General features: G+C 42.3%; 1 protein-coding gene across 6 annotated transcripts in view; it reads right to left on the bottom strand.

Annotated features, from left to right (window-relative positions):
* ECT2 (epithelial cell transforming 2) overlaps window positions 1-25796 on the bottom strand; it is a 64100-nt gene that overhangs the window by 19935 nt on the left and 18369 nt on the right. For all 6 annotated transcript variants that reach the window (XM_090051534.1, XM_090051531.1, XM_090051536.1 and 3 more), the window contains 14 exons: window positions 23898-23971; window positions 23662-23792; window positions 21038-21153; window positions 20771-20833; window positions 19685-19907; window positions 17887-18023; window positions 17120-17239; window positions 14965-15033; window positions 13389-13499; window positions 9218-9314; window positions 8017-8098; window positions 5989-6067; window positions 5655-5774; window positions 820-958 (listed from right to left, as the gene is read on the bottom strand). In XM_090051534.1, the coding sequence (XP_089907660.1) occupies window positions 820-958; window positions 5655-5774; window positions 5989-6067; window positions 8017-8098; window positions 9218-9314; window positions 13389-13499; window positions 14965-15033; window positions 17120-17239; window positions 17887-18023; window positions 19685-19907; window positions 20771-20833; window positions 21038-21153; window positions 23662-23792; window positions 23898-23971 (1561 nt within the window). The remainder of the gene's footprint in view (window positions 1-819; window positions 959-5654; window positions 5775-5988; window positions 6068-8016; window positions 8099-9217; window positions 9315-13388; window positions 13500-14964; window positions 15034-17119; window positions 17240-17886; window positions 18024-19684; window positions 19908-20770; window positions 20834-21037; window positions 21154-23661; window positions 23793-23897; window positions 23972-25796) is intronic.

The raw sequence follows: 25796 nt of genomic DNA, 5'->3' as shown, positions 1-25796 counted from the left end.
ATGCATAAATACCAATTAAACTACAGCAGTCATTTTTAAAAGATGAAATGAGATTGGATGAGGCCTCCACCTTAATAGATGGCTTCTTTTCCACCTTTAACAAATACAAACCCAGCAAGATTTGTTGAAAGAGCTCTGGAGAACAAGCAAAAACAAGTTTGTTATGAAGGCTTGTCACCAGAAGTGAAACATTACTGTAGCTTAATTTCCCGATTATATTTCTAGCAATTAGTCTGCCAGTTCATAAAGGCACTGTTACTACAACCTTAAATTCCAAGCAATGTTCTTTTCTGCTACCGTGAAACATTCCTATAAAAGAAATCCATGTGGGGTCAATATGACCAAGTGGTTACAGGAGTTTAGTCCTTTAAACCTTTGTTCTCAGATGCCAAAGGCAACTCCTTCTCAAGTAACATCACCACATTTTAAATTAATATCTCTATTTCAGGAGACAGCACTGGGCCAAGCAAGAAAAGCAAGTGCACTCAGTGGAACAGAAGCTTCATGTTGAAAGCTTTAACAATCAAATTTCTGTTCAACTGCAGGCTCACAATATCATTTAGTTGACTCTTGATAAAAACAACTCTTAAAGGCTAATGACACACATATTGGTTTGCAGGCCGACAGCCTTTAAAAACTTGCCTGGTACTTTCAAGCAGAGCAATTGCACTCAAACTGCCAGCTAAAGTCGGTAATCACATGATTAGTTACTCCTAGGTATTTTGTATAACTATTTCAGTGTACAATCTACAACCTACACACCATTTTTCTGCCAAACCATAGTCTCTTAGCTACAAGGTAACTCCAAAATGTACATACCTTCTGTTTCCCTGATGTCCAACACTTTCTTTATCTGTGAAAGAGGCATAAGAACAATGTGTTTCAGAGATGCCGGAGGCCTGGTATGACCATGCGGGCTCTTGAAAACACCAATAACTTTGTGTCGTTTCCTTGCAATCTGTAAGAAAATGGTGAAGTCACATGATTAAATCAATCCTTAAATTAAGGCTTATGGTCTAGCAACAGATAACTAAAAGTATTTAGTGCTTTATCTTAGCAGCCAGTTCCAGCACATGGATCTGTGTTTCTACTTGAAATAAAACTAATTCTGGGGGGTTTGTTGCAGGGGCAGAGGGGGTTAAAAAAAAATTTCTAGTCTATAGGAAGGCCACTTGAAAAAAAGTGACCACCCTGAAGACTAAAATAGTTCCTCAAAACAAGCCGAAATGATTAGAAGTTGTTTTTACCACCAGTTAGATATTGCCAAATTCTAGTGTAGCTAGACCCCAACAGGCTACATTACTAACCACAATCTAAACTACCATATTTACTCAAAGACAAGACCCATCCCCCAAACAACATTGGCAAAAAGCTCCTCATCTTACATTTGCATACAAGTAAGCCTCCCCACTTAAAACACACTGTCTACCATTAAACTGCTGCTAGAAGCAGTATGTACCAAGTCATGAAAACCAACTCTGAAATTAACAGAATACAGCCCATGCTGAGCATGCCCATAAAACTTTTTTTTTTTCTGTTTTTTTTGGACCGGTCCTGGAAGCACACCAGGTTAATGCATGGAGTGGATGGAGCAAGCTCCAGTTCCACCACCCAACACCAAAAAGAATCTGTTCAATACAGACCTCCGATGGAGGACATATCAGAGACAGAGACAATCACTTGCCCTGGGAAAACCACCTGATTACCTAGCCCATATGGACCAACAACAAAGTCCAGCTTAATAAGATATTGTGCCCATTGTGCTCACTCCCCCTCAGCACCATTCTTTTTCCAAGTCATGGCAAACCATTACATCAAAAACATTTCATCTTCCCCTTCACACCCACAGTGGAGCAGTTCCTTTCTTTCCTGTTTTCAATGATTCCCATTTCCTCAAGAGCCTTAAATATCTGGCAAACATTCCCAAATTTCTACCTAGTTGAGAGGCTCTGTTGCCCCCTCCCTTAGCCTGTTGCATACGATTAGTATGGCCCCACCCAGCATGTGGTGGAGATGAACCAGGCAGACCCACACCGCATCTGCATTTTTGGAGGGTCCCAGGACTTGTGACAAGAGCACCCGGTTCCAGTTGCAAGAAGGGCACTAATTAACACATGGAAGGGGGTAAAGGGAGGGGATTTTCTGGAGTACACACACATACTGAACAGTGTTTGGCTGTAGAGGCACCATGGCTTAAAATGCTGTTGATTCCACTGGGGCACAGCCCAATGAACTATATGGTAAGACAAGTCACGTGCCTTTTGGCTCTGGACTGATATCATGAATAGTTTGTTCTGTGTGTAAGTAGGTACAAGAGTGCCACACAAGAGACAAGAGTGTTTATGGAGTGTTGCTAAATCTTTAAGCAGTTGCAACAACTTAAAAAGCATCAGTTCTGGATGAACTACATCTATAGGCACCTATATGGTTTGCATATATGCAAAAATTGCTACAGTATATTTATTTCATAGTCATTAATCCCTTTCATTTCAAGTTAACAGGGGAAAAAGGGTGGGGGAGGAGGGAGAACAGGACAGGCAATGCTGTGGTTCTGACTCCGGCCTTAAATCTGGATTGGGGCCAGAGTTAGAACACAGCAGTCTCCTGCTGCCTCTGCTTGCCCTCTGAAGCTTCTGCCCTCCCCTCTATCCTTCCCCATCCCCTTACTGTTACCCACATTGTGCTTGAGGAGGGAACATGTGCCAAAAGGTGCCACCTGCCTCCTCCCCCATCTCCACCCCACCCCCCTCTCCCCATCACCATTTTCCCTGCTGTGGCAGTGGGAAGGGGACGAATTCAAGACAACCCTCCACTAAGATTCCACACCTGGAAAATTGTAACAAATTTATAAGTTTTCCATATATAGAATCTAATTATTGGAGGGCTGCCATAGTCAGGGTCATCTTATATTTCAAGCAAATACGGAATTGAACAGAGTTAAGACTGACTAGCAATGCTTAGTATCCTTCTGGAACATGAAACGTATCTATACTTTCATCTCTGAAAATTAGACAAAGAAAAACAGTATACAGCAGCCCTCCACTGCCACCTTAACTGTCTCCAAAGCAGGCAAGGCTATCATGTGGGCATACTAAGAGCAAGAACAGTCCTGGCTGAAATGGACACAAGGAACAATAAAGCAAAGCATTTTATGTGGCATGTCCTACTGGGATGTATGCTCTTGTCCACATGCACTCCAATTACTTTCACTGCCTTAAGAACTCCTATACTAAGGACCTTGTGACAAGGTAATTTTAGGCAGCATCTGGAGGTCTTAACCCCTGGATTGACAGCATATTAAAACTTGAAGTGGCTTTAAGTACTCATTATTCCTCTTGAAGTTACACTACTCCACAGCAGGACTCTCTCTAATCCACCTAATTTTACTACTGTTCCATTGAGGTGTGGCCACTCCTTACAGGTATTTTGCCCAAACTGAAGTCCTTCGGGATCCCAGAATGCAGTGGCTCCTCCCAAGTCATGCTGAGCAGGGACACCAGGGCACAGCAGAGTAAGCGCCGCAGCCCCAGAGTAGTGAGAAGGTTGCAGACAGCTGCATCAGGGCCCGCAGGCAGGCGGACCGCAGGGAAGGGGCTTCGGCTGCTCTGCCATAATAAGGCTCAGGCCCCTTGTGGCTCCTCCACTGTCTACCCTAAGGCTCATATGCCAAGCAAAATGCCTACATGTGTCAGGGGTTGCCTATCCCTGCTTTAGTGGCAAGTCACAGCTGTGCAGGTGAAAGACAAATCAGAGAAGGTTTTCCACCTTAAGGTATGACTGTTCCACTAAGTCCATCAACCCTAAGTTGATTAACATTTGTGTGGATTACAACATAAATTGGAACAAGGCCCTAAGAGAATCTGCTGCAAGTAATCCCTGCATCTCTCATTGAGCTATGAGAAGAGGTACACAAAAGAGAGACTGGAAAACTTCTCATTTCTGAGTAAAGATAGGAGTGCAAGGGAAGGACACCGATTTTCAGAGAAAGAGATTTGTAATGTGGCACTACCTGTGACAGTACACTATAGGACAGAGGTAAGCCTAGGCAATGTTACAGGGGGGAAATCCTTAAAAACAAGGGGTCAAGAGATGGTACTATCTAGCAGCCAGAGTACCAAATAGATGTGTGCCATCATTGTTGTATTAGTTAGTACTAGGGATGTGTGAAACTTTGGTAGCCATTTTGTTTCGGAGGTGTTTCGGCCCATATTGGTGCCTGAAACACTGAATCCAAAATTAAATGGAAAGCTCTAAAACATCTCTGAAACAAAAATCCATCCCAAATGTTTCAAAATGTTTTGGAGATGGGCTTGCGGGGAAACAAACTCAGAAGGAGGGGGCAGGGGGGGCAGAGCAAGGGCTGCTCTGATATTGACATCTGTAGTTGGCCAGTGTCTGCAATCCATCCCCGAGGTCCCTTCCAATCCCAATGCTCTGGGGGAGGGACGGCAGCCTACTGTCATCCTGCGCACAGATCCGGGGGCCCATGCCCCCTGGGAACAGTCCAACACCAGCCCGCAGCCCTCCTTTTAAGAAGGGCCGGGAGGCTGGGGCTGGGGCTAAGAAGGGAAGCCATGGGAGCTTCTACTGCCAGAGCAGAGAGATACAGCCGGAGAAGCTATGGGATAAGCCCCCATGGCTGTCCTGCCCAGTCCCATCCCCCGCATGGCCTCAACCTTCCAGCACTTTTTTTTTTTTTTAAGCCCTGCACTCACAGGCTGCAGCAGCAGCAATCAGGGCCTCTGAAGGTTTGTGGCAGAGCCCTCCCACACAGCATGGGGCAATGGGAGACAGCTGGGATCGCCCTCCCTGCTTGGCACCCACACCGCAGTTGTCGCATCACGCAGGTACAACACAGCTCGGCAGGGTGCTGTGTGCTGTCTGGGAGCTGGGGCAGATCCAGCAGTCAGCCAGAGCCCAGCACCACAGCCTCAGCAGCCCCAGTTCCCAGATAGCACACGGCACCCTGCCGAGCATCACAGCACCCATGCCATGGGGCAGCTGCCGCACAGGTGCCAGGTGGGGGTGGGCAATACCCACTGCCCCCCACTGCCTTGCAGTGCACAGAGGGGGCTCTGCCACAAGCCCTCAGAGGCCCCGACAGCTGCTGAAACAGCCGGTGAGTGCGGGGCATTTTTTTAAAAATTTTTTTGAAGCGCTAGGAGAATGGGGTCAGGCAGTGGATGAGGCTGGGCAGCGCAGCCACAGGCTTCTCCCGCAGTTCCCCCTGCCTGGGGAGAGTCAGGCACAGCTGGAGAAGCTACAGGAGAACCTGCAACCACCCGGCTGATCCAAATCTCCGAATCAGCGTCGAAACTCCAAAACAGATTCAGCCGAATTGAAATGGAGCAGTGATTTGAAACACCACTGTCCCTCTGAAACGGCTAAATCCAAAAATGGAAATGAAGCATAGCCATTTCGCACAGCCCTATTTAGTACTGACTACCTACTTATTGCACCAGTCTGTACAGTAGCTCCATGAAACAGGCTCCATGAAACAATACTGATAGCATTGCTGAGTATTTAACTTGCCCTTCCCATTAAATAATTCTTTATAGTCAGAGATGTTTATACTGAAGTTTATCCAAAGCAAATGAAGTTATTGTAAAATACTTCGCAATATCACAATTCACAAGTATTTTCTGCAGTCTTACCTCTAGACAGTCATTAAACAGAAAAAGTGTGACCTGTTCTCCTCTGTCACAGATGTCATCACCAAGCGCAACTGTTTCCAATCGTTGAACTAAGCTTCGATGAGAGGACAAAAGATTGGCCTATATGGTAGAATTGAGAAACTGTTTAATTCAGGAGCTAAATTACCTCTTGCCCAACTGAGTACTGGAAGAGGGCAAATAGTGACCAATTCACCTTAAGCATTTTGTGAAGACCATTGAGTGCATAAAGTATATGATTAAGGTTACACATCAAATTAAACAGCATTCTTGCTAAGGGAGCCATTCTATAAAGTCTGCACCTTAAGATACTTACTGGACATCCATCAACTTCATAGACAACATCAAAAATTTGCCTTTGTGCTTCTGTTTTTCTTTTATCTTCATTTATGTGTCTGTAAAGAATATTAGGGTTTGCCTTCAGTTTTGAGAAACAGTAAACAATCACACTGAAATTTAAAAAGAAACTAGAGAGAGAAAAAAAAGTGGACATTCAAAGATATGGTTCCTACAGCTGGTTCTTGTTATTGACAAGTTATTTGGGGGAGAGAGAAGGGAAGTAAAAAAAACAAAACATGCCACTCCAGCAGAACCACAGAGCAGTGTCAAAGCGCTTAATATAGGTGTATCTGTAGATCTGGAACAAGTTTGTGCCCATTACCAGGACCCAGCATGTTGTTCAGACTGTTGGAGCAGCTTGGAGAGCAATGTATCTAGTGCAAGGCTTGGGACAGACATTTAAAAAAACCTGAGCCTGAATTGATTCAAATTGTTGCGAGTTAGTCTAACCAGGCTAAGCTACATCAGTTTTGTAAGATCCCAGAAATGCAGGCACGTCTGCAGTGGCTCAGGTAGAAGCCGAGGGGCACTAGAGCAGCCTCCCTTCACTTCCATATAGCTGAGCTGAGGGGAGGCAAGGATGTTACAATTAGGAAGCCCCCTCCCCCCCACCTCCTGAATGCTCATCACCCCTAAGTGTTTATGACCCCATTAACAAAACAGAGGGACATTACCAGCTACCTGTTGATTCTGCCTTTGTCCCATGTGACACAGCTTGGAGGTAGCCAGCATGTGCTCTGCTAGCTAATGCTGAGAAGCATCTGTGAGGGATGGGGCAATGCCTGCTTAACGGGGGGGGGGGGGTGTCAGAAGCCAGGTAGACACCTGCAGCGACTGCCAGAGCTACAGCCAGGGAGCAGAGGGAAGGGGCCAGCCCTGCTGTGAAGCAGAGCACCCTGCCTGGCCCAGAGAGCATGCCAGGATGCTGGAGGTGTCTGGTCTAACTTGAACCAGCAAACCATTTGGGACAGACATTGCATAAACTGATTTCAGCCAAACCAGTTAAGTGTGATAAATCTGGTTGAAATGTTGCATCTCAAACTGGTCAGCCATTGTCAGACTGGTTTATGTCCACTGAACATCTGTTCTGTTACAGGTTATTACATTTCTGTGTAATGTCTGTCCCTAGCCCTAGGAGTTAACTGGCATTTTGTACCATATTTGGCTTAAGTGATGCCCCTAAATTGCAAAGGGTTAGCCAGAAGTAAATAAATGACTGTTTCATACTCTTTTCTTTTTTTAAAAACAAGCAAAACAATTTCATTTAAACACAAAATACCTCATTTCTAGGGCTACATGGTATACCTTAAGACCCAATAAGCGTCCAGATGGAGGTTGGCATCTGTTAGTAAATTAAGCAATCTTACATGCAATATCTTAATACCAAAAAATAAATAAAGTGACCTCTCACCATTAGTTTGCCCTTTAAATGATAGTATTCATTAGATTCAAGAGAACAGATGAATTCTGCTGTTCTTCCCCACCCCCCACCAACCGCCACCATACTTTTACACTAGATGGGTCAGTGTCATGAGGACTGTTCAAAAAGCCTTATATTCCTATGCAGGAAAGAGATACTCTTCGGTTATGGGCACGGCAGAAGCCCTTGATGGACCCCACTCAAGAAACACAAATTAGATTTGGGAAGAAAACTGAAGTTAGGCCCACAATACTGCTAAAATTCTGAGCTGTCCAAGGAATCCATATTAAGATCCGTAAATCATGCCAGACTTCACCAGCCCTAGAGAGACCCAGGATCAGGGTGACACAAATATGACCATCCGCAACAACAGCCTCCCATCCCCTCTGGGTTGCAAACACTGTGCCAAGTTGTTTGCAACTACGCCATGATAAAAGAGCAATAAGGCATGAGTATAGGTAAATCTACAAAGAGAGCACGAGCAGAGCTTCTAAACCTGACAACCCACACAAGTGCTTTCCTGTATTAATTCAAAAGGCATTAACAAGATGCAAGAAAATATTTAATACCCAAACCATCACTTACGTCATCACTTCCTTTAATGATTCGATGGCTCTTTCTAAAATGCCTTTATCTGGGTTGTCTTCTGCTGTATGTTTCCTAAGGTCTACAATTAAACAAATGTTACAGATCTCGCAACACTAAGTCATACTATTTCAGCTCTAACTCCCCAAAACATCCTTCTTTAATTGTTAAAGAACCATTGCAACCTCCACCTGACATTTAAAAACAAAACCCAACCACCACCAAGGAATCAATTTTGATTTATAGTGAATCAGCTCAGACATACATAACTTTAGTCATCTTTATGCTCACCTATACTTGTGCAAGAAGCACAACTTGTGCTCACTTGTTTCAGATCTCTGTATTTTACTTATATAGTTACTTCAATAATTAGCCATTCAGGGTTTTTTTTGTTTTACACAAAAGGAAGTTATTCCAGAGAGTTTAGTCTGTTTCCTTGCAGCACAGCAACAATATTGAAGGAGAAAAATCAATATAGGGCCCAAAATGAAACATGAAATTAAAAATTAGTCCATTTGAGTTAAACCCAGTAAAGTTTACTTGAAGTTCTGCGATACAATATTTTGGGAGAGGAAAGTGGTCACTTTTTCAATTTTTTGGAGGTGGAAAACAGCAGACGGATGCAAGCAAGTCATTCGCATCTAAAAAGCTATGGCAGACTAAAAAAAAAAAACTTCAAGTGAAGCAGAAAATCATGCTTCTGTTACGTGAGGTACAATAAATTTTACTTCTAGGAGTAGGTTTCATCCCAACTGCCTTCGACAACATATTTAATGGATCACTTAGGAGTACATAATGACTACACCAACAGAGGATTCACATACTAACAAAGCAGACACTTAAGTCTGACATGATGGAAACTTGAAAATTATTTCCTACTACGAAACTCAAGTTTTCCCAGTTTTGTTTTGGTTTTTTGGTATTAAAACAAGTCACGTTGCTTTGGGAACTCAATGCATATCCCACCATTAGAATAGAGATCTGCCTACATCTGCATCCCTAAAACAGACCAAAGAAGTCGTCAAGTCTCTACTAGAACCAATGAGCAGCACTGCTAGTTGTCATTAACCATGAGAAGAAGAAAATTAAACTAAAACCATACATGTACAAAGCTCTTACAAACCAACCAAATCACCACTATCACATTGCTTTTTAACCTGCAGGCCACACTAAAATAAAATATATCATATCAACGCGTTACCATTTAGAAGCAGAGCAACACTAGGCAGTCTCTGTACTGGTCGAATCAGGAGTTCAGCTAGAGTTTGACGACCACATTCAGGTTTAGCTTGGTTTATCTAAAAAAAATTAAAATAAAAAAATCCATAAAACAAGAGAGTTTTAACAGCGGAGCAGCAAGGAATTTTCTTCTACTTGAGACAACTAAAAGTAGAGAGTTAAAAATGGGTCAAAATTTGGTTCTTAAAATATATTCCAGCAACACAGAACTCTCTCAAACTAGAGCGTTAGGAAAATTATACTATTTTAATCACTCAGCAAATCTGTGCCAAGGAGACAGTGGTTGACAGAAATTGTAAATAAAAGTTAAGCAGCATGCATAAATGCATGAGCCATGCAACACACTTCTGGATATCCATTAGGCATCTTTACAAGGCTTATATATTTTTTAAGGGATATTAAAAAATTATCGTCAAAAACCTTTGTTACCCAGATTAAGATAATGCATGGCATACAAGTTATCACTTCACTAGCAAATCTTAAAAAGAAGCCTTTTATATTCCCTCCCCAACCCCAAACCCTTTGTCATTTCTACAATCAAAATATTACAGCCATCTGTATCTTCTGAAAGAGTCATTCAAGTACAATCTTATCCACCCTTACAAAGGTGATGCCACCAGTTAAGACTGTCAGTTTGGCTATGCAATTCTGCGTTAACCAAGAGACAAAGAAACCAAATTTTGGGTAAGGTTCAGGTCTATATGTATAAAGCTACCAGGGATCTAGGAACTTCTAGATAAGAGTTGGCCAACCCTAGCCAACACTATTATTTAGGTGCAAGTGAGAGAGAGTTAACGAGATCCTGACTTGATAGTACTGAAAAGGGATGCAAGATCCTTGAGTGAGTCTGACTTCTTGACATGTCACCCCCCTTCCCAACCATTTATGGAGTATACCATTTACCAGCATATCAGCTAGGAGCTCCAGGCCTTCCACTAATTTTCTATACTTAAAGACAATTTTTATGCTCCCAGAACTCAACCACAGAGAGTTTCACTCAAGAACAGCAGATTCATTACTATTACTAACTTTAGTTAAATTAATTTAAAAGTCATTAAAAATAAATACCACCCATTTGTTCTTTAAAATCATCTTTAGTTATGCAACATTCACAATTCTGACTGAACAGGGCTGTTGCAGGCAATTTCTAGTTTGGAGAGATTAGTGTCATGTTCTGGCATACAGGATTAGGGAAAAAGAGTTACAGCTCAACAGTGCTTCCCCTTCTTCCATCAAGATCTGGATTTACTATACTGGGTGAATTGCTTAGATTAAGTTGAGCTTCAGCATTTTAACCAGGGATCTGGGTTTTTCCATTTTCTCCTTGAAAAGAGAAAAAAAAAAAAAAAGCCCACAGGAAGCTGCAGATTTCCCCTTGCAGGCTGGCAGAGTTTCAGCCTCCAAGGGACTGCTTTTGGTGAGGGAGTAGAGGGAACATGGCAAATCCGGCAGAAGGCACCACATGCATATATGTGTGCATGCACATATGCACATGGTACCCAGGCAGTATTGAGAGCAGCTCCCACAGCTACCCGCAGGTAAGTCTATGCAGGGAAGTGGAGGGAGCAGAGGCAACACATTGGAGGCCATAGGGGGGCACGTGCTCCCCCAGATCTTTGTGCCCACAGCAGGCTTGAGGCTGCAGTCTGGCCAGATCGTGGACAGGAGCTGCTTCCATGGCCCAGGGGGTGGGACCCAATGCAGAAGGGCAGAGACAGGGGTGGGTGTGTGTACAGACATGCCTGCATATATGCACACACACGCATACATATAGCAGTGCTTCAATTTCAGTCATTGAAAAGCATTGGTGGGGGGTTAAACAGAAGAAAAACAGAATCCCTAATTATAAATCAAGATTGCTGAAGCTGATAGATTCATAGATGTTGGTGTCGGAAGGGACCCCAATAGATCATCAAGTCCGACCCCCTGCATAGGCAGAAAAGAGTGCTGGGTTCAGATGACCCCAGCCAGATGCCCAGCCAACCTCCTCTTGAAGACCCCCAGGGTAGGGGAGAGCACCACCTCCCTTGGGAGCCCATTCCAGATTTTGGCCACTAACTGTGAAGAAGTTCCTCCTAATGTCCAGTCTAAATCTGCTCTCTGCTACCTTATGGCCATTATTTCTTGCAACTCCCAGGGGCGCCTTGGTGAGCAGAGCCTCACCAATTCCCTTCTGCGCCCCCATGATGAATTTATAGGCAGCCACAAGGTTGCCTCTCAACCTTCTCTTGCAGAGGCTAAAGAGGTCCAGGTGTCCTAGTCTCTCCTTGCAGGGCTTGGCCTGCAAGCCCTTAACCATATGAGTGGCCCTCCTCTGGACCCTCTCCAGGTTATCCACATCCCTCTTGAAGTGTGGCGCCCAAAACTGGATGCAGTACTCCAACTGCAGCCTGACCAGTGCCGATAGAGGGGAAATATCACCTCCTTGGTTCTGTTTGCCATGCAACTGCTGATGCACAATAAAGTGCAGTTAGCTTTGCTGAGGACTTCGTCACACTGACGACTCATGTTCATCTTGGAGTCCACTAGGACTCTGAGATCCCTTTCCGCTTCTGTGCTGCCGAGCAGGTCATTTCCTAGGCAGTAGGTGTGCTGGACGTTTTTCCTCCCTAAGTGCAGCACTTTGCATTTCTCCTTGTTAAATTGCAATCTGTTGTTTTCTGCCCATTTGTCCAACCCGTCCAGGTCTGCCTGCAGTTGTTCCCTGCTCTCCAGTGTGTCCACTTCTCCCCACAGTTTTGTATCATCCGCAAACTTGGATAGGGTACATTCACTCCCTCGTCCAAGTCACCGATGAAGACATTGAACAGTATTGGTCCAAGGACCAAGCCCTGCGGGACCCCACTGCCCCCACGTCCTTCCAGGTCGATACTGACCCGTCCACCACCACTCTCTGGGTACGACCCTCTAGCCAATTTGCCACCCACCAACCGGACTGTGTAATTGTCCAAGTCACTGCCTCTTAATTTGTTCACCAGTATGGGGAGGGACACTGTATTGAAGGCCTTCCTGAAGTCTAAGTAAACAATATCTACCCCTACTCCTGCGTCCAGGTGCTTTGTAACCCGGTCATAAAAAGAGACTAGATTAGTCAGGCATGATCTACCTGCTACGAACCCATGCTGGTTTCCCCTCAGCATAATTTTTCCTGCTGGATTCTCCCATATATGAGCCTTAATAATTTTTTCAAAGACTCTGCCAAGGATGGAGGTGAGACTGACTGGCCTACAGTTGCCTGGATCCTCCTTCTGCCCCCTCTTAAAAATAGGAACCACATCGGACCTTTTCCAGTCCTCCAGGACTTGGCCCGTGTGCCACAAGTGCTCAAATATTCTTGCCAGTGGCTGTACAGTGACATCAGCCAGTGCCTTCAGTACCCTCGGAGGGAGCTCATGCGGGCCTGTCGACTTAAACGCATCCAGTTCTTCCAAGTGACTCTGCACCATCTCAGGGTCAGCGCTTGGTAGTCTGGTACCCTGCTGTTGTCTCTCTACAATCCCATTGTGAGACTTGTTTTGCCCCTCGTTTAGGAACACTGAGGCAACAAACTCATTGAGGAGTTCGGCCTTGTCCCACCCTCTCTGTCACCCATTGCTTTTGCCCATTCAGTAGTGGTCCTATACCGCCCTGGGCCTTCCTTTTACTCCCTATACATCTGAAAAACAATGTTTTGTTATCCTTAACTTGGGATGCCATCCTCAGCTCCATGGTAGCTTTGGCTTTTCTAACTGCCTCTCTACAACTGCAAGCTGAGGAGGCATACTCCTCCTTAGTAATTTCTCCCCGTTTCCACTGCTTACATGCCCCCCTTTTTGTCCTTAGGCTGCTTTGGATTTCTCTGGTCAGCCAAGGAAGCCTCTTGGCCCCTTTCCCCTGCCTCTGTGCCCAAAGGATCACTTCCTTGAGGCACAGCCACCCTTCCTGGGCTCCCATCTCACCAAGTCTCTTACTCTGCAGTGCATCATTGACTAAATGCCTGAGCTCACTGAAGCCAGCCTTCCTAAAGTCTAGCACTTCCACCCTACTTGTTACCTTTCCCACTCTACACCTGATGGTGAATTCTATTATTTGGTGGTCACTGTCCCCCAGGTGACCACTGATCTGTAGGTCCCCTATGTTTGACAAGTACATACCTTTAGGAAAGCATGAAAGCGTGGCTTCTGTTTTTCACATTTTGCAATAGTTTCCTTGCTCATTTCAAAAAAGTTCACAAAAGGAGGGTATGTTTTCAGTAAATCTTTTGACTGAAAATTAATGCAGAACATTAATTACAGCACATGAACAAGCAAGTAGTCTTAATGTACTGTTATGCAAAACCACTTTTAGGCAGTAAAACTGGCTAGTTACAGCCCTGGCACACTTACCAGATATCATTGATGCAATTTCAGTTAGTCTGAAGCTAGTCAAATACACCACAGGATAAGAAAACCCATATTACGTCAAGGTTAATTTACATTGTGTATCTATATACAAAATACAAATATAAAAATTCTGCTTATGGATCACAAACACCATAGAGTTTGTAACTGGGGCCAAAGCATTCACATCAGTTGCCCGGGTAATGGTCTTCAGTATATGGCGCTTGTTTTCAGAAGTGCCAACTATCACAAGGGAGGGAGGGGGAAGGAAGGAAGGTTTTAGTAGTCAGCAGCTTTAAGAAAACTTAAAATTTCTCTCTAGTTTTGGGCCACAACAGCCAAGTTGGCAAAATTTCACACCTTCTCTTCTCTAGGCCTCCAAATGACTTCCTCTTGAAAAATCCCCTTCTTCAGAGATGGGGAGGAAGACATCTAAGAAATAGTCATGGAGTTGCCTGCCATTCTCTTTAGAAATGACAACACGCACAAATACAACAACAAAAAGTGAAATTTGCTTCAATCAAGCAAACTACAACTACTAATCAACAAACAGGCAAAACCTCTGGGCAACTAGTCTCTGCATCACGGTTTACCGAGTTTTAATAACTTTCTCTTAAGAAGGGTAGTAAAGCATTGGAACGGGTTACCCAGAGGTTGTGGAATCTCCATCCTTGGAGGTTTTCAAGACCCACGTAGACAAGGCCTTGGCTGGGATGATGTACTTGGCGATGGTCCTGAGCAGGGGGTTAGACTAGATGACCTCCTGAGGTCCCTTCCAACCCTAAATTTTCTATGATTCTTTTCTCCTTTTGTGCATATTTAATACTAGGAGATAGGAAATCCTGGACTAAACAAAACAAACAATCCAGTGCAATTTTACTTGCTCAAAGATAATTTCCCCTCTACTTCATCTAACCTTTTGCTAATGCGTCTTTACATTCCAACTTCATTCCCACTAAAACCAATAAGGTACAAAACATAACATCCTATGAAAGGTCATTTTTTGGTGCTCCCAGTTTAGTCAAAAGTAATAAGCATCAGAGGTCAGGAGAGATTTTTTCCTTAAAAAAAAATCTTTAACCTTGCTTTCTATTCTGGAGTTTGAATATCTGAAGGAAGTCTTTTAAAGACTTTGCAACTATATTACAGAAAAGAACAAGGTCCTTAGTCTGGCTTGGGTTATGCTGTAAGCTTCCTTGCTACGTCATCCTGTGGTTAAAGAGCAAGAATTCCCCTCCTTCCCTAAACACACATGGTGAAAGAAAGATACACCAATTTGCACCATTTTTGTCAAGTAATTTAGATTACTATAGGAAAGACACTAGTTCACTGGTATCATTAAATAACTTACATATTTAAGGTAGATATTGCCAATACTTTTGCTTTCAGCCCAGGTTATCATAAGATCTTCAAGGTCTTCCTGGAATACAATCAGTTAAAAACTTAAGCCTCTTTTTTTTTTTTGGAACATAGTAAGCAATCTATTTGTCATATCCATTTAGCTAAAATTGCAGTGATTCAAGTTTTCATTTAGTATTTATACACATCTCCAAAAGTCTCTACACTGTTAGTGCTGGTGTCTGAAGCCTTACAAGTCAGCATAGCATTGTATCCCATGAATGGAGACAGGAATGCGTCAGTAAACAGCAGCTTTGAACGTGGGATCTTGTCATAGTGGCACTTAAAGAGCTCCTCCAACATCTCTGCAGGCTTGAAGTTTCAGCAATGAGGCAATAACCAGTAAAATGGTACCTTCTGCTATCTTGGCTCTTTCCCTCACCCCCTCAAAATAAAGTTATATTTTTAAGTCTAAGACAGGGGAGATTTGGTGAGGAGTTTAAATATGAAGAGACCATCCTAAAGCATTACACCTGGAGGAAGAAGAAAGGGGGGAGCCACTTGCAACTATCTTTCATATGTTCTTTGCATTGGATGGTTTAGCAAGTGGTATCCCACACTCTGAAAATGAGATGTGGCATTAAGTGGAGACTGAAGTACCATTCTATCAAACCAAGCATCCACATCATGCCTTAGACCTAGCATGATCAGTGTTTTGTAAAAGCACAGACAGAATTCAAAGCCTTAGTACAACTGCTCTGCTCCCTGTTCACTACTAAGCTACTAGTGAATGATTTTATTTTCATACATGTTCTACTACAATTCAATCAATTGAAAAACTTTTGGCTTCCCCCGTTTGCTGCTGAGTGACACAGAAAACAGGATGATGCTGCCAAATTTAGGTCCACCTTGCTACACAGGATGTGAGGTCCAAGTTTATTCTCCATTTGCCCGTGTCCAAGCTGGGACTAAATTATCACTCAGGAGCAATGACCAGAATACAACTTCAAATGGCACTTTATCATTCTTTACATCACTTGTAATGGATGATGGTAGAAGCAACTTGACCTTTTTTTATTCTTATTATGCATCATGGGCATATTCACTTGGGGTATTGCTCTTATGCTTCTGTTTCTCTTCTCAGTAGAGTGAAAACAACTCACACTAAGCACAGCATTGCACTTGTATTTGCATGTTCTGTACCATCCCATTATGTATGGGGAATTAAACACTACAGTAGTTTGGGAAATAACCCTACAAAAAATTCCACTGGAAGCAAGCAATATGCAATCCCTCAATTCCAAGCTAAGGACATGATATAAGATTTAAAAAGCCCAAAGCAGCTACTAATGGTTATGCCGAGAATTGTACACCAAGCTTCAGAAAATTATAACAGCAAAGTCATTACTTAATTAGCATTAAACTCCCACAAGATTAGCATACAAAATTATGGCTCCTTGAATTGCCATCATGCAACAGGGAGTTCACAGTCTAAATTAGACAATGACATTTTGATAGTGAGTAGAGACGTTAAGCAATGAAGTCTGTATATTCTCTCCTACAGTTTGTCAAGGACTCAGTTCTAAGCTAAAGTCTCCAGAGACAGAAGCCTATATCAAGATTTTCAAGAGCAACTAATTTTGGGTAATTTTCAAGAGTTTATGAAAAAAAGTAAGACCCCTTTAAGGAGTCTCTTAAGGTGCTCAAAAAGTCAAGTTGCTGGTTGTTTCTTTATACCAAAACAGTACTCCTAAGGGAGTAACAGGCAAACCTGCAAAGAGATATTACAAAACATGTCACATTTACATACCTGTACTAAAATCCAAAGTTGTATGTTGACTATTAACAAGTTACCTTTTTTTTTTTTTTTTTTTTTTAAAAAAAAAAAAACTTATAGGGCTTCTCATGACAGTAAAACATTTTAGGATGCGAGTATCATTCAGCCCTAGAATAAAGCCAACATGACAGCCACATTGCAGTGAACAGCATCGTACAAGAACTATGAAATAAATCAGAATAATCTCTCCAACTAACTGCCACAGGCATGGGATTAAGGTGTACAGCATAGACAGTAACTCAAGAAGAAAATAACCTGTGCTACAAAATAGAAAATAAATGCTTCTCCATGCTGTCCCCCCTCCCTCCACCACACATGCACTCAACCTTGCCTTTATTTTCGTGTGCACATCAAGGATATCTGGAATGCTGCCAAATATAGCCTTAATTTCTTCCTGTGCAAGAATAGGTCCTCCAAGCTGCCCTTCTTTTTCCAGTGGAACTTGAAATAACTGAAAGATTAAAATACAAGAAAGTTTGATAGCTTTAGCTTCCAACTAATACATGCAAATATAAAGTACACACACATGCTACTGAACTGAACTTGAAATACTAGGATTTAAAGCATCTACAGTGTTGTTTCCCCAGTCATTTTCTCCCGCAACCACAACACTGAGGAAAGGCTCTTTACCTCCACACTTATCTGAAGAACACTGTATTATACCAGGTTAATACATGGGTTTTAAAGGGTACCAGCATTAATCTATCCATTACCAAAGCCATTCAATTTTACGCATATGTATTACAACAGCATATCCCTTTTCATCTACTTTTTTTTCAGCCACATTTGAGCTCATTCTTATTTAAGTATATAATCAACTGAAACGAAAAGTGTTCTCCATGGAACTAAAGCTTTTAGTCAAGCCTATTTTTGCATATGTTTGTTTAAAAGGCACTCTGAACAAATTCTCTCCATTTTCTAAAGTCTTATGTCTCTCTCTCCAACTAAAGCAAACTGTAATTCAGTCAAGAAGTGGGGTTTTGAATAAATGCTTAAGTGTTCAGAAGCGTCAAAAAAAGTGTACAAAGCTATATATTAGTCACAAGACTGACACCTAAACAGCATCCACATTAAGAAAGACAAGTCTACAATACTTACTTGAATGATTGTTGTCAGAATATCTACATAGTTACTTTCTGTCTGATACAGTTCCTTTGCAACCTGCCATCTCGCTGACTGCTTTGAATGCAAAGGAGTTGAATTTTTAGAAGGCTTTGCACACGATATGGGAGTCTCTGATGAAGAGAACACAAACTAGTTCAGAACTGTCTGTGTAGGAAAGTTGTTTCAGAAGTTTGGTCTTAGAAACATTCCCAACATTTTTACAAGGAAATATCAACTGCATTTATAAAAAATGTATTCTTAGGGTATCAAAAGACAGATTTTAAGGATTTTTTCAGTCAAATCCAGAACTATTCTCACCCTCAAATGCCAGAAATCTCTCACATACACCCAGCCCAAAGTCTCATTAGCTTCCTGTTTAAGATCCACTGTGCAGAGTACTGTGGTTATTTTTAACCTGAAGCATGGCATAGTTAAGATTATATTTGACAAGCTGTTCTCAAATCCATGGACCACTCATTGACTGAAGCTAGAAATACAGAAGTAGCTGCTGAATACTATTAAGGGTATTTTCCTACTAGTATTTTGTTCCATCAGCAAAGGCTGCATCAACATTAGGCAACTGTATATGCATGAGCATGTAGTCCATGAAACCAGCTTTAAGATTGCTCCACATTATGCAAAGTCTCAAAACATTTATCATAAAATACAATAAACCCCAAGGTAGCCAAAAGTCCAGCTCACTATGCTCTTTAAATTATTTCTTATGCCCATTTGGAGTATTCTGCACATTGTGTACACTGATATGATGACACCCCTCACAAGGTGTGTATGTAATAATGAAACTAACCCACCATTTAGAGGGCAACTGTAAACCCAATTATTCTGAAATTGAAGTTTATTATTACATGGCTTGCAACAATCACTCCTACCTGTCCTTATAACAGCACTGCTATCACTAGCTGTTGATTTTGAATCAGAAGAATGATCCACATCTACAGAAATAGTCTCATCTGTTAAGGATGTTTGATCAGTAAAGCTATGCTGGTCCTTCCTGTCTTCCTTCCAAGGACTTCTCCTAAAAACACCTTGCTGTACATAGTCCTCCAAGTTTACATAAATTAAGTCATTCATGTTTACATCTGTGACACTTTGTGACCTCCCTCCCGAACACTGGAATAGAAGTTTATTTTGAAATCCAGGTACCCGGAGTTGATCAATATTGGATTTTGCATCTTCCTCCCTTCCAGAAGAACTGTACACAACAATATTCTGTTCTTCGTTAGGCAAAGAGTCCACACAAGTTATGCAAGTTGGCTCTTTATAATCAAGTGCCATTTTTGTCTCTACAGGATGCCCTGTTGAAGCAACAGTATGTTTCAAAGATTCAGGAGATGACGGCTGTATAGCGATTTCTTTTGGAAAAAGAATCTTTATTGGAAGATATAATGCTGTTCTTTTCTGAGGTAGGTTACCAAACAGTGAGGTGTTTGTTTGTTGTAGGCTTTCAACAGGACACATGCAACATTTTGGAGTAGAATTATCCAAAAACATGTATTTGGCAGCTTTACATCTTTTCCTCCATGCCTGGCTACATCTACTAAACTTATGACAGCTGGCTTGGTCTCTACCCTTGTCTGAGCTCCTCATTTCTAGTCTGTTCCCTGCACAATTTGAAAAAGAAAGAGCCTAAAGTTACTTAGCAAACCTATAGCAAAACCAATGACCTTCTGCCCTCCTTCTCCTCCAAAAAGCCTCCCGCAACATGACTGGCAAGAGACCAAACCGGTATCTTGAGTGCAAGCGAGTTTGTTAAGCAAAGGGTTTACTATACCTCCGTTGGCAGCACTTGACTCCGGTGTGTTAGAAATATCCAGCAACGACCCAATGGAAAGGGAATGTTCAGCTGATGGACGTTTCCGAGGAGGGAATGGCGACATGTCAGTTTCTCTCGTAAGTTGAGCAAGAGTTTCTCTCAAGCGACGTCTCTTGCGGTTGCTATTAGGAGTATTCAGGGAAAGCTGAGACACAGACTTTTTGAGTCCAGGACTCTCTGGCTGCAGTTGGATTCAACACACAAAAACAATTCAATACAGTCAGACTGCTTTATAGCTTTTGTGCAGAGTAAAGCTATGTATAGATGGAACATGAAAGATGTCCATCTAATTCTCCATAATCTCAGAAATCAATGCAGTTCATCCTCTTACATGTAAGCATTTTTAGAACTATAAGAATACAACACGAGTCAAGAGTTAGCCCAAGCCTAGAATGAGGAAGGCATGCCAGTAGCTGCAGTCAGCTACACAAAGAGTGATGTGGTTGGCATCACATTCAACTGCCTACACCTCCCCAGCTTGAATGACTATGCACTCATTTACAGATGTGACAAGAAGTATCCCCACTCAACTTTACTTGTGAAGCATGGTTCAAAATGCACATCTGCGATCCACAGCAAGCCACCTTACATGCTATACCACTATTCTTCGATAGAAGTAACAAGTTACATTGTATAACAGTTCCCACCCTACCCTACCCCCAATCTGAAGATTAAATGTATTTCAAGGTTTACGTATCCTGCACCAAAAGTGCAAGAGAACCAGGAAACAACTACTTTAACATGTAAAGTGACTGTAGTGTTATACCAGCTATGAAATTAGCAAGCAGCAAGGTCTGCTGTAGTTTTCTTGCATTGGACAAAATATCTTGTATTGGACCCAGAGTCCAATATAAGACAGTACCAAACAAACCTTGCTTCTTGCATCTCTCAGGTAAGCAGTATGCAAGCAAAACCATATTACAGAATTTTAGGATATGCTACCACAACCCCGCAAGTTCCAGTTTAAGTCTGACGCTGCAAATTTTTATGCATGCACTTTACTACTATATAAAGTCCCATTGATATGCCAAAATATCACCATACCTTTGAAAATAAGTACATGGGCTCTCCAGCTCTGGCATCCATTTGAATGCTTCCCCAGAACCACTAGATGGGGAGACGGAAAGAAAGCAATTCTTGTAACTTGTTATAGCGCTCAACATAAGCTTTGGACACACTAGGTTAAAAAATGGTGTCAGTCATGTGACTAGTTAGATTCAAAGTGAAAAGTCAGAGTACATATAGCTGCATCTCGCATACTGAACAACTTAAAAGGCAGAAAACTCCAAGAACCATTCTGTTTATACTGACCTCCTGCTTTACAACATAAAGTGTTTTTGGAGGTTCAAATGGAAGATTTTTTACTGTGTTTTCTTCAACGATCAGATGGGTGCACCTTTCATCACCAACTGATAAGTACTGTCCACCTAATAGGAAGAAAAATAAGGTGAATTAATTAAAATTAGAGGTTTCAGGTTGACAATATTTTGGAAGAAACCAGTTCCCCCTCCCCTATCTATGGCACCCACATAATACTGAAGCTGAAGAAAGGAAGAGTGACAGAGGGGACACAAAATGAAAGGGAAGCTGACTAGTGAGGTTTGACAGCTACCTGCTATTCTGTCCCTATGCAAAAGCAATATACTGACATAATTCACAATCCATAGGAAATACTGTGCAGTTTATACGAATAGGTAGCACTTGCTCCCAAATTCATAATTTCAGTTATGATGAAGAACACTTCTGGAGCTCAGGAAGCAATGCAGTATAACCTCATCAATCTGGCATGCTCGGGACTAGGCACCTGTCGGAAATCTGAAAATGCTGGATTTTTTAAACCAGTACAGTGGCCAGTCGCAGAGCAGGAGAGAGGGTAGCAGCACCCAGTCCTGGAGTGTCGACACAGACTGGTGGATGCAAGCTTCCACCCCCGCCCTCCCAGGGTGAAATGCCAGATTGTTGATAATTCTTGACTTATGAGGTTATACTGTATTATCATTTCCCTGCTCGCTAAAAGTGAACCCAAATAATTTGCCTTGAAAGGTGAGCACAAGTTCAAACCTGTACATGTTACAAAGCCAGTTATAATGCTTTGCTATAGAGAACATTAAGACAGAATCAAACTACTTGCATCAGGCCTTGAGAAAGGTTCAAATATATGTACTGCATGTGCAAGTATAGCTTCTAGAATACGCGCAACACACTAGGAAGAAGTGATGATATGTGAACATAAGTGTCAGGAGTAGCAAGATTAACCACTTAGAGGCTGTGGATAGAAGCATTATACTGGTATCATTTGATACTGTTAAGCTGATATGATGCATCTGTTACATCTGCATGTTGCTAGAGCAGTTTAAGATGAGGAAAATTGTAATAGTCAGGAACAGCTCATTTAGGACATGGACAAGTGTATATTTTTTACTGTCAAGAATTTCTCTGAAATTCTGGCCAGTAGGAAAGCTAGCCTAGGAGCTGGTATATACATGTTCCAACTGCTTTGTTAGAAAGCTACATATGTGAGCTGTCCAACCAAGGAGCACTAGAAGGCTTCCCCCCTGGGTCACCCCTGCCACAGCCAGGATGCATTCCAACCCCAGGAAACTACCCACCTCTCCCCCTGCCCATAGCAATTATCAGCCAATTGGCAGGGGGGAGTCCATGGGAGGAACATGGTCCTGCCTCCTCTTCTCCTTGTGCTCCTCCAAGTCAACCCAGAGCAGTGGTGGGGAGCCAGGAGCATTCTGCCACAGTGGCGAGGCTCTCCAACCATGGGCAGATTTGCAACTGCGGCACAGTTTTCAGCCCCCCACACACATCCCAGTGGAACCACGGGGCATAAAGGGCAGTGGGACTCTTGCAGCCGAGTTTGGGCAGCTTTGCAGCACCAGCATAGCTGTCTCCCACCCTGCACACCTCTGGTTTCATTGGAAGGAGTGCTGGGAGTGGGGGAAAACAATTCTCCTGCAGCCTCTCCCCCCACCCCATTCTGTAAATCAGCCGATTGTCTGGGTGAGTTAGGGGGTTGGGGGAGCATTATTTTGGTGCTGGAACCATCCTGGGGCTCTGAAAGGGCTCCAGACCTGCACCTGCATCCTGGTGCACTGCTCTGGGTGGAACCAGATGAGTACACCAGGCAAGTACTTTTCCCAGAGCCGTAAAAGTGTTTCTACCTCAGGCAAATGGCAACCCCCACCACCATCCTGGGCTGGCTTGTCAGGGAGTCAGGCAGGGAGAGCAGGAGGCCGTGGGTGTTGAGGATACCCAGTATCCCAAGAAAAGCATACAACCATCCAAGTTAGTGTGGGAGGGGAGAGATCTACCCGATTCATCAAAGTAAATGTCTCTTCTGCAAGGAAACCCTTGAATGGCTGTATGCTCTCTTTGTGCTAGGAAAAAGGCTTTTCTCTTGGCACACATTTAATGCCTGTACGTGACCATAGAAGACATCAGTCCAAAGCTGAGCCAACCAAGTAGTCCCATTAAGTTATATTATACTGGTGAAGTAAGATATATCTGTTTACAGGTGATGGTATTTTCTTTCCATTACATCTTAACAAACTTGCAAGCACTAATGTACCTCAGAACATCTTCATAGATTTATGGAGTGTACCTGAATATACAAAGGTTGATATGAAGTAACATATACTTCAAGTAATACCAATGTAACCAGTTTTCCAAGATTAGGTATGGATCATTTTTAAAGCAAAATTCACATCTAATGGAACTGAAATCATTTTTTGCAACAGGCTCAATAAGAACTGAAAAAGGCTAGATACAGTATTTTGACTGAGACCTCCCCCTTAACACCTTATTATGAATACATGCAATCTACATTTTTTAGCTTTAAATAGATCTTAATGCAAGTCAAAAAGTATACTACATATCTTCCATTACAACTTTTTTCTGTGAACTGGCTCACATTCCTTAACAATAACCTTGCATTTCTGTCATTTCTTCCATGTTAGCTCTTTCTTCATCAGAGAATCCAAGGAAACTTAACATGCAATCCTGAAATGGGGGAACCTTGAACTCATTTCTGAATTCTTCATCAGCTGCACAGAATTCACTAAAAGACACCCAGAAAATTCATTAATTCCAGCTGTATATTTAAAAATAATGTTTTACAACCTACAGAAGTATATGCCATTGAGGAAAAAACTTTAGTACCTACATTTCATTTCTTCTTTCCCAAGCCTTGTAAATCCATTCCGTTTTCATGATAGGAGTGCCTAGACTCACTGCAACCTACAAACAGAAGAGTCAGCAGCCGTGTGACAAATTAACCCTCCCATTTAAAGCCTCTTTCCTTATGCAGACGAGGGTAAAATTCATGACAAATTCATGTTTTCTACTCTGCAAAATGGGGACTACAAGAAAAAATGAAGTTACTCCATTAAGAAACATTTCTCATAGCAGATAAACAAGTCAAGATAGCAAGTTAGATTTATTACTATCTAGCAAGTCTTTGCGTGTGCTAGCATCTTTAGCTGTCAAGAAATTTAGTGCTATTAGGATAGCAAACCCATTAAAAATTACCATGTCAATGGATAGCCATTTCTACATCAACTTGGGGAGTCTTTGTGCGCATACCTACCTATCAATTGGCAACTGAAGTACATCAAAAAAAAAATCTAAACAAGTCTTAAAAGACCTTACTTAAACTATAAAGAGAGAGGCCAAATCTTGCTTTCTATTGAACACTGGCACTGCTGGTACAACTGTGGAAAGATAATGGGCCTCTCTGCCTCTACCAAACAAAAATAATTGTTATTGTGATGACTTCTCAAGCACAACAAAATGTTTATTTATGCATCTTTGAGGAAGAAAGGAATAACTTGTGATGGGGGGAAAAAAAATGGTTGTGCCAATTTAGATTTTAAAAGGTACATTTCTACGAGATTTTAAACATATAAAATGTATTTCATCCTCCAAGCCAGATTAGGATGGCCTGAGAACAAGAAGAGGTTACCTTCTATAAATCAGAAGTAGAAACTGAGCAAATAAAGAGAGATTTTTATTCATGTTTTACTATTTAACACTTATTTTACCTTCAACTTCTGTCATTTTGGATAATAGATCTATGTCCATCTTGTACAATTACCGTATTTTCACGCATATGGCCTGCACATGGATAGAACCCGTGGAAAATTGCGTTTCGTAAAATAGTCCGTGTATTCCCCGCACCCGTAACATGGCTGCAAGCGCAGGCTCAGCTGGGCATGGCCACCAGAGCCAGAGCCAGCTAAAAGTGGTGCAGGGGAGGGGAGGGATGAGGAGCTGCGAGCAGGGGGGGTTGGGGGCGGGGTAGCAGCCCTGTTCCCCGCTGCCAGCCCTGCTCAAGATAATCCCGCCGGGGACGGGCTATGCTGTTCTAAAGACTCTGCATAGCCCGCACTCTTGTATAGCCCACGCCCACCCATCAAGTCTGTAAAAACGTGTATAGCCTGTGGGCTATATGCGCGAAAATACAGTACATTTATATTCTGTGTGTAGACTTACGTTACCCTCCACAAATAAAAGCAAGGACATTTATTACTGAAGAAGGATTCTTAGCCTATATAAAAGTTACACTCCTTCCCAACACAAATTAAGCAAATAAAGGCACACTTACACAAAACAAGAATATTTATATGAGTAGGGATTACCTAAGGTACAAGCCCTGTTAAACAAGCTCTGAAATATCCAACCAAATCACTGGAGAAAATCCAGGGAAAAGATTTTTACGTTTCTAATATTGATGGAGACTTCAGGAGGGAAGGAAAAAAAAAAACAAACAAACAAACCATAAAGAAGGATTAGTGTTTCAGACTTGAGCATTTTTTTAATCATAAAGCACCTAAAGAGGTATTGAAATCTTCATCCTCAGAAGTTTTTAAGACCTGGATAGACAAAGCCCTGGCTGGTATGATTTAGTTGGGGATGATCCTGCTTTGAGCAGAGGTTGGATTAGAAGACTTCCTGAGGTGCCTTCCAACTCTAATTTTCTATGATTATGGGATTCCAAGAATGGTCCAGTCTCAAAACTTTAAAAAGTCTGTTGCAGTTTACCTTTAAAATATATCATTCAACA

Source organism: Crocodylus siamensis, chromosome 6, assembly GCF_052110815.1.
Source record: "Crocodylus siamensis isolate JL-2025a chromosome 6, ASM5211081v1, whole genome shotgun sequence".
NCBI lineage: Eukaryota > Metazoa > Chordata > Crocodylia > Crocodylidae > Crocodylus > Crocodylus siamensis.
This window is presented reverse-complemented; position numbering and strand designations above follow the sequence as displayed.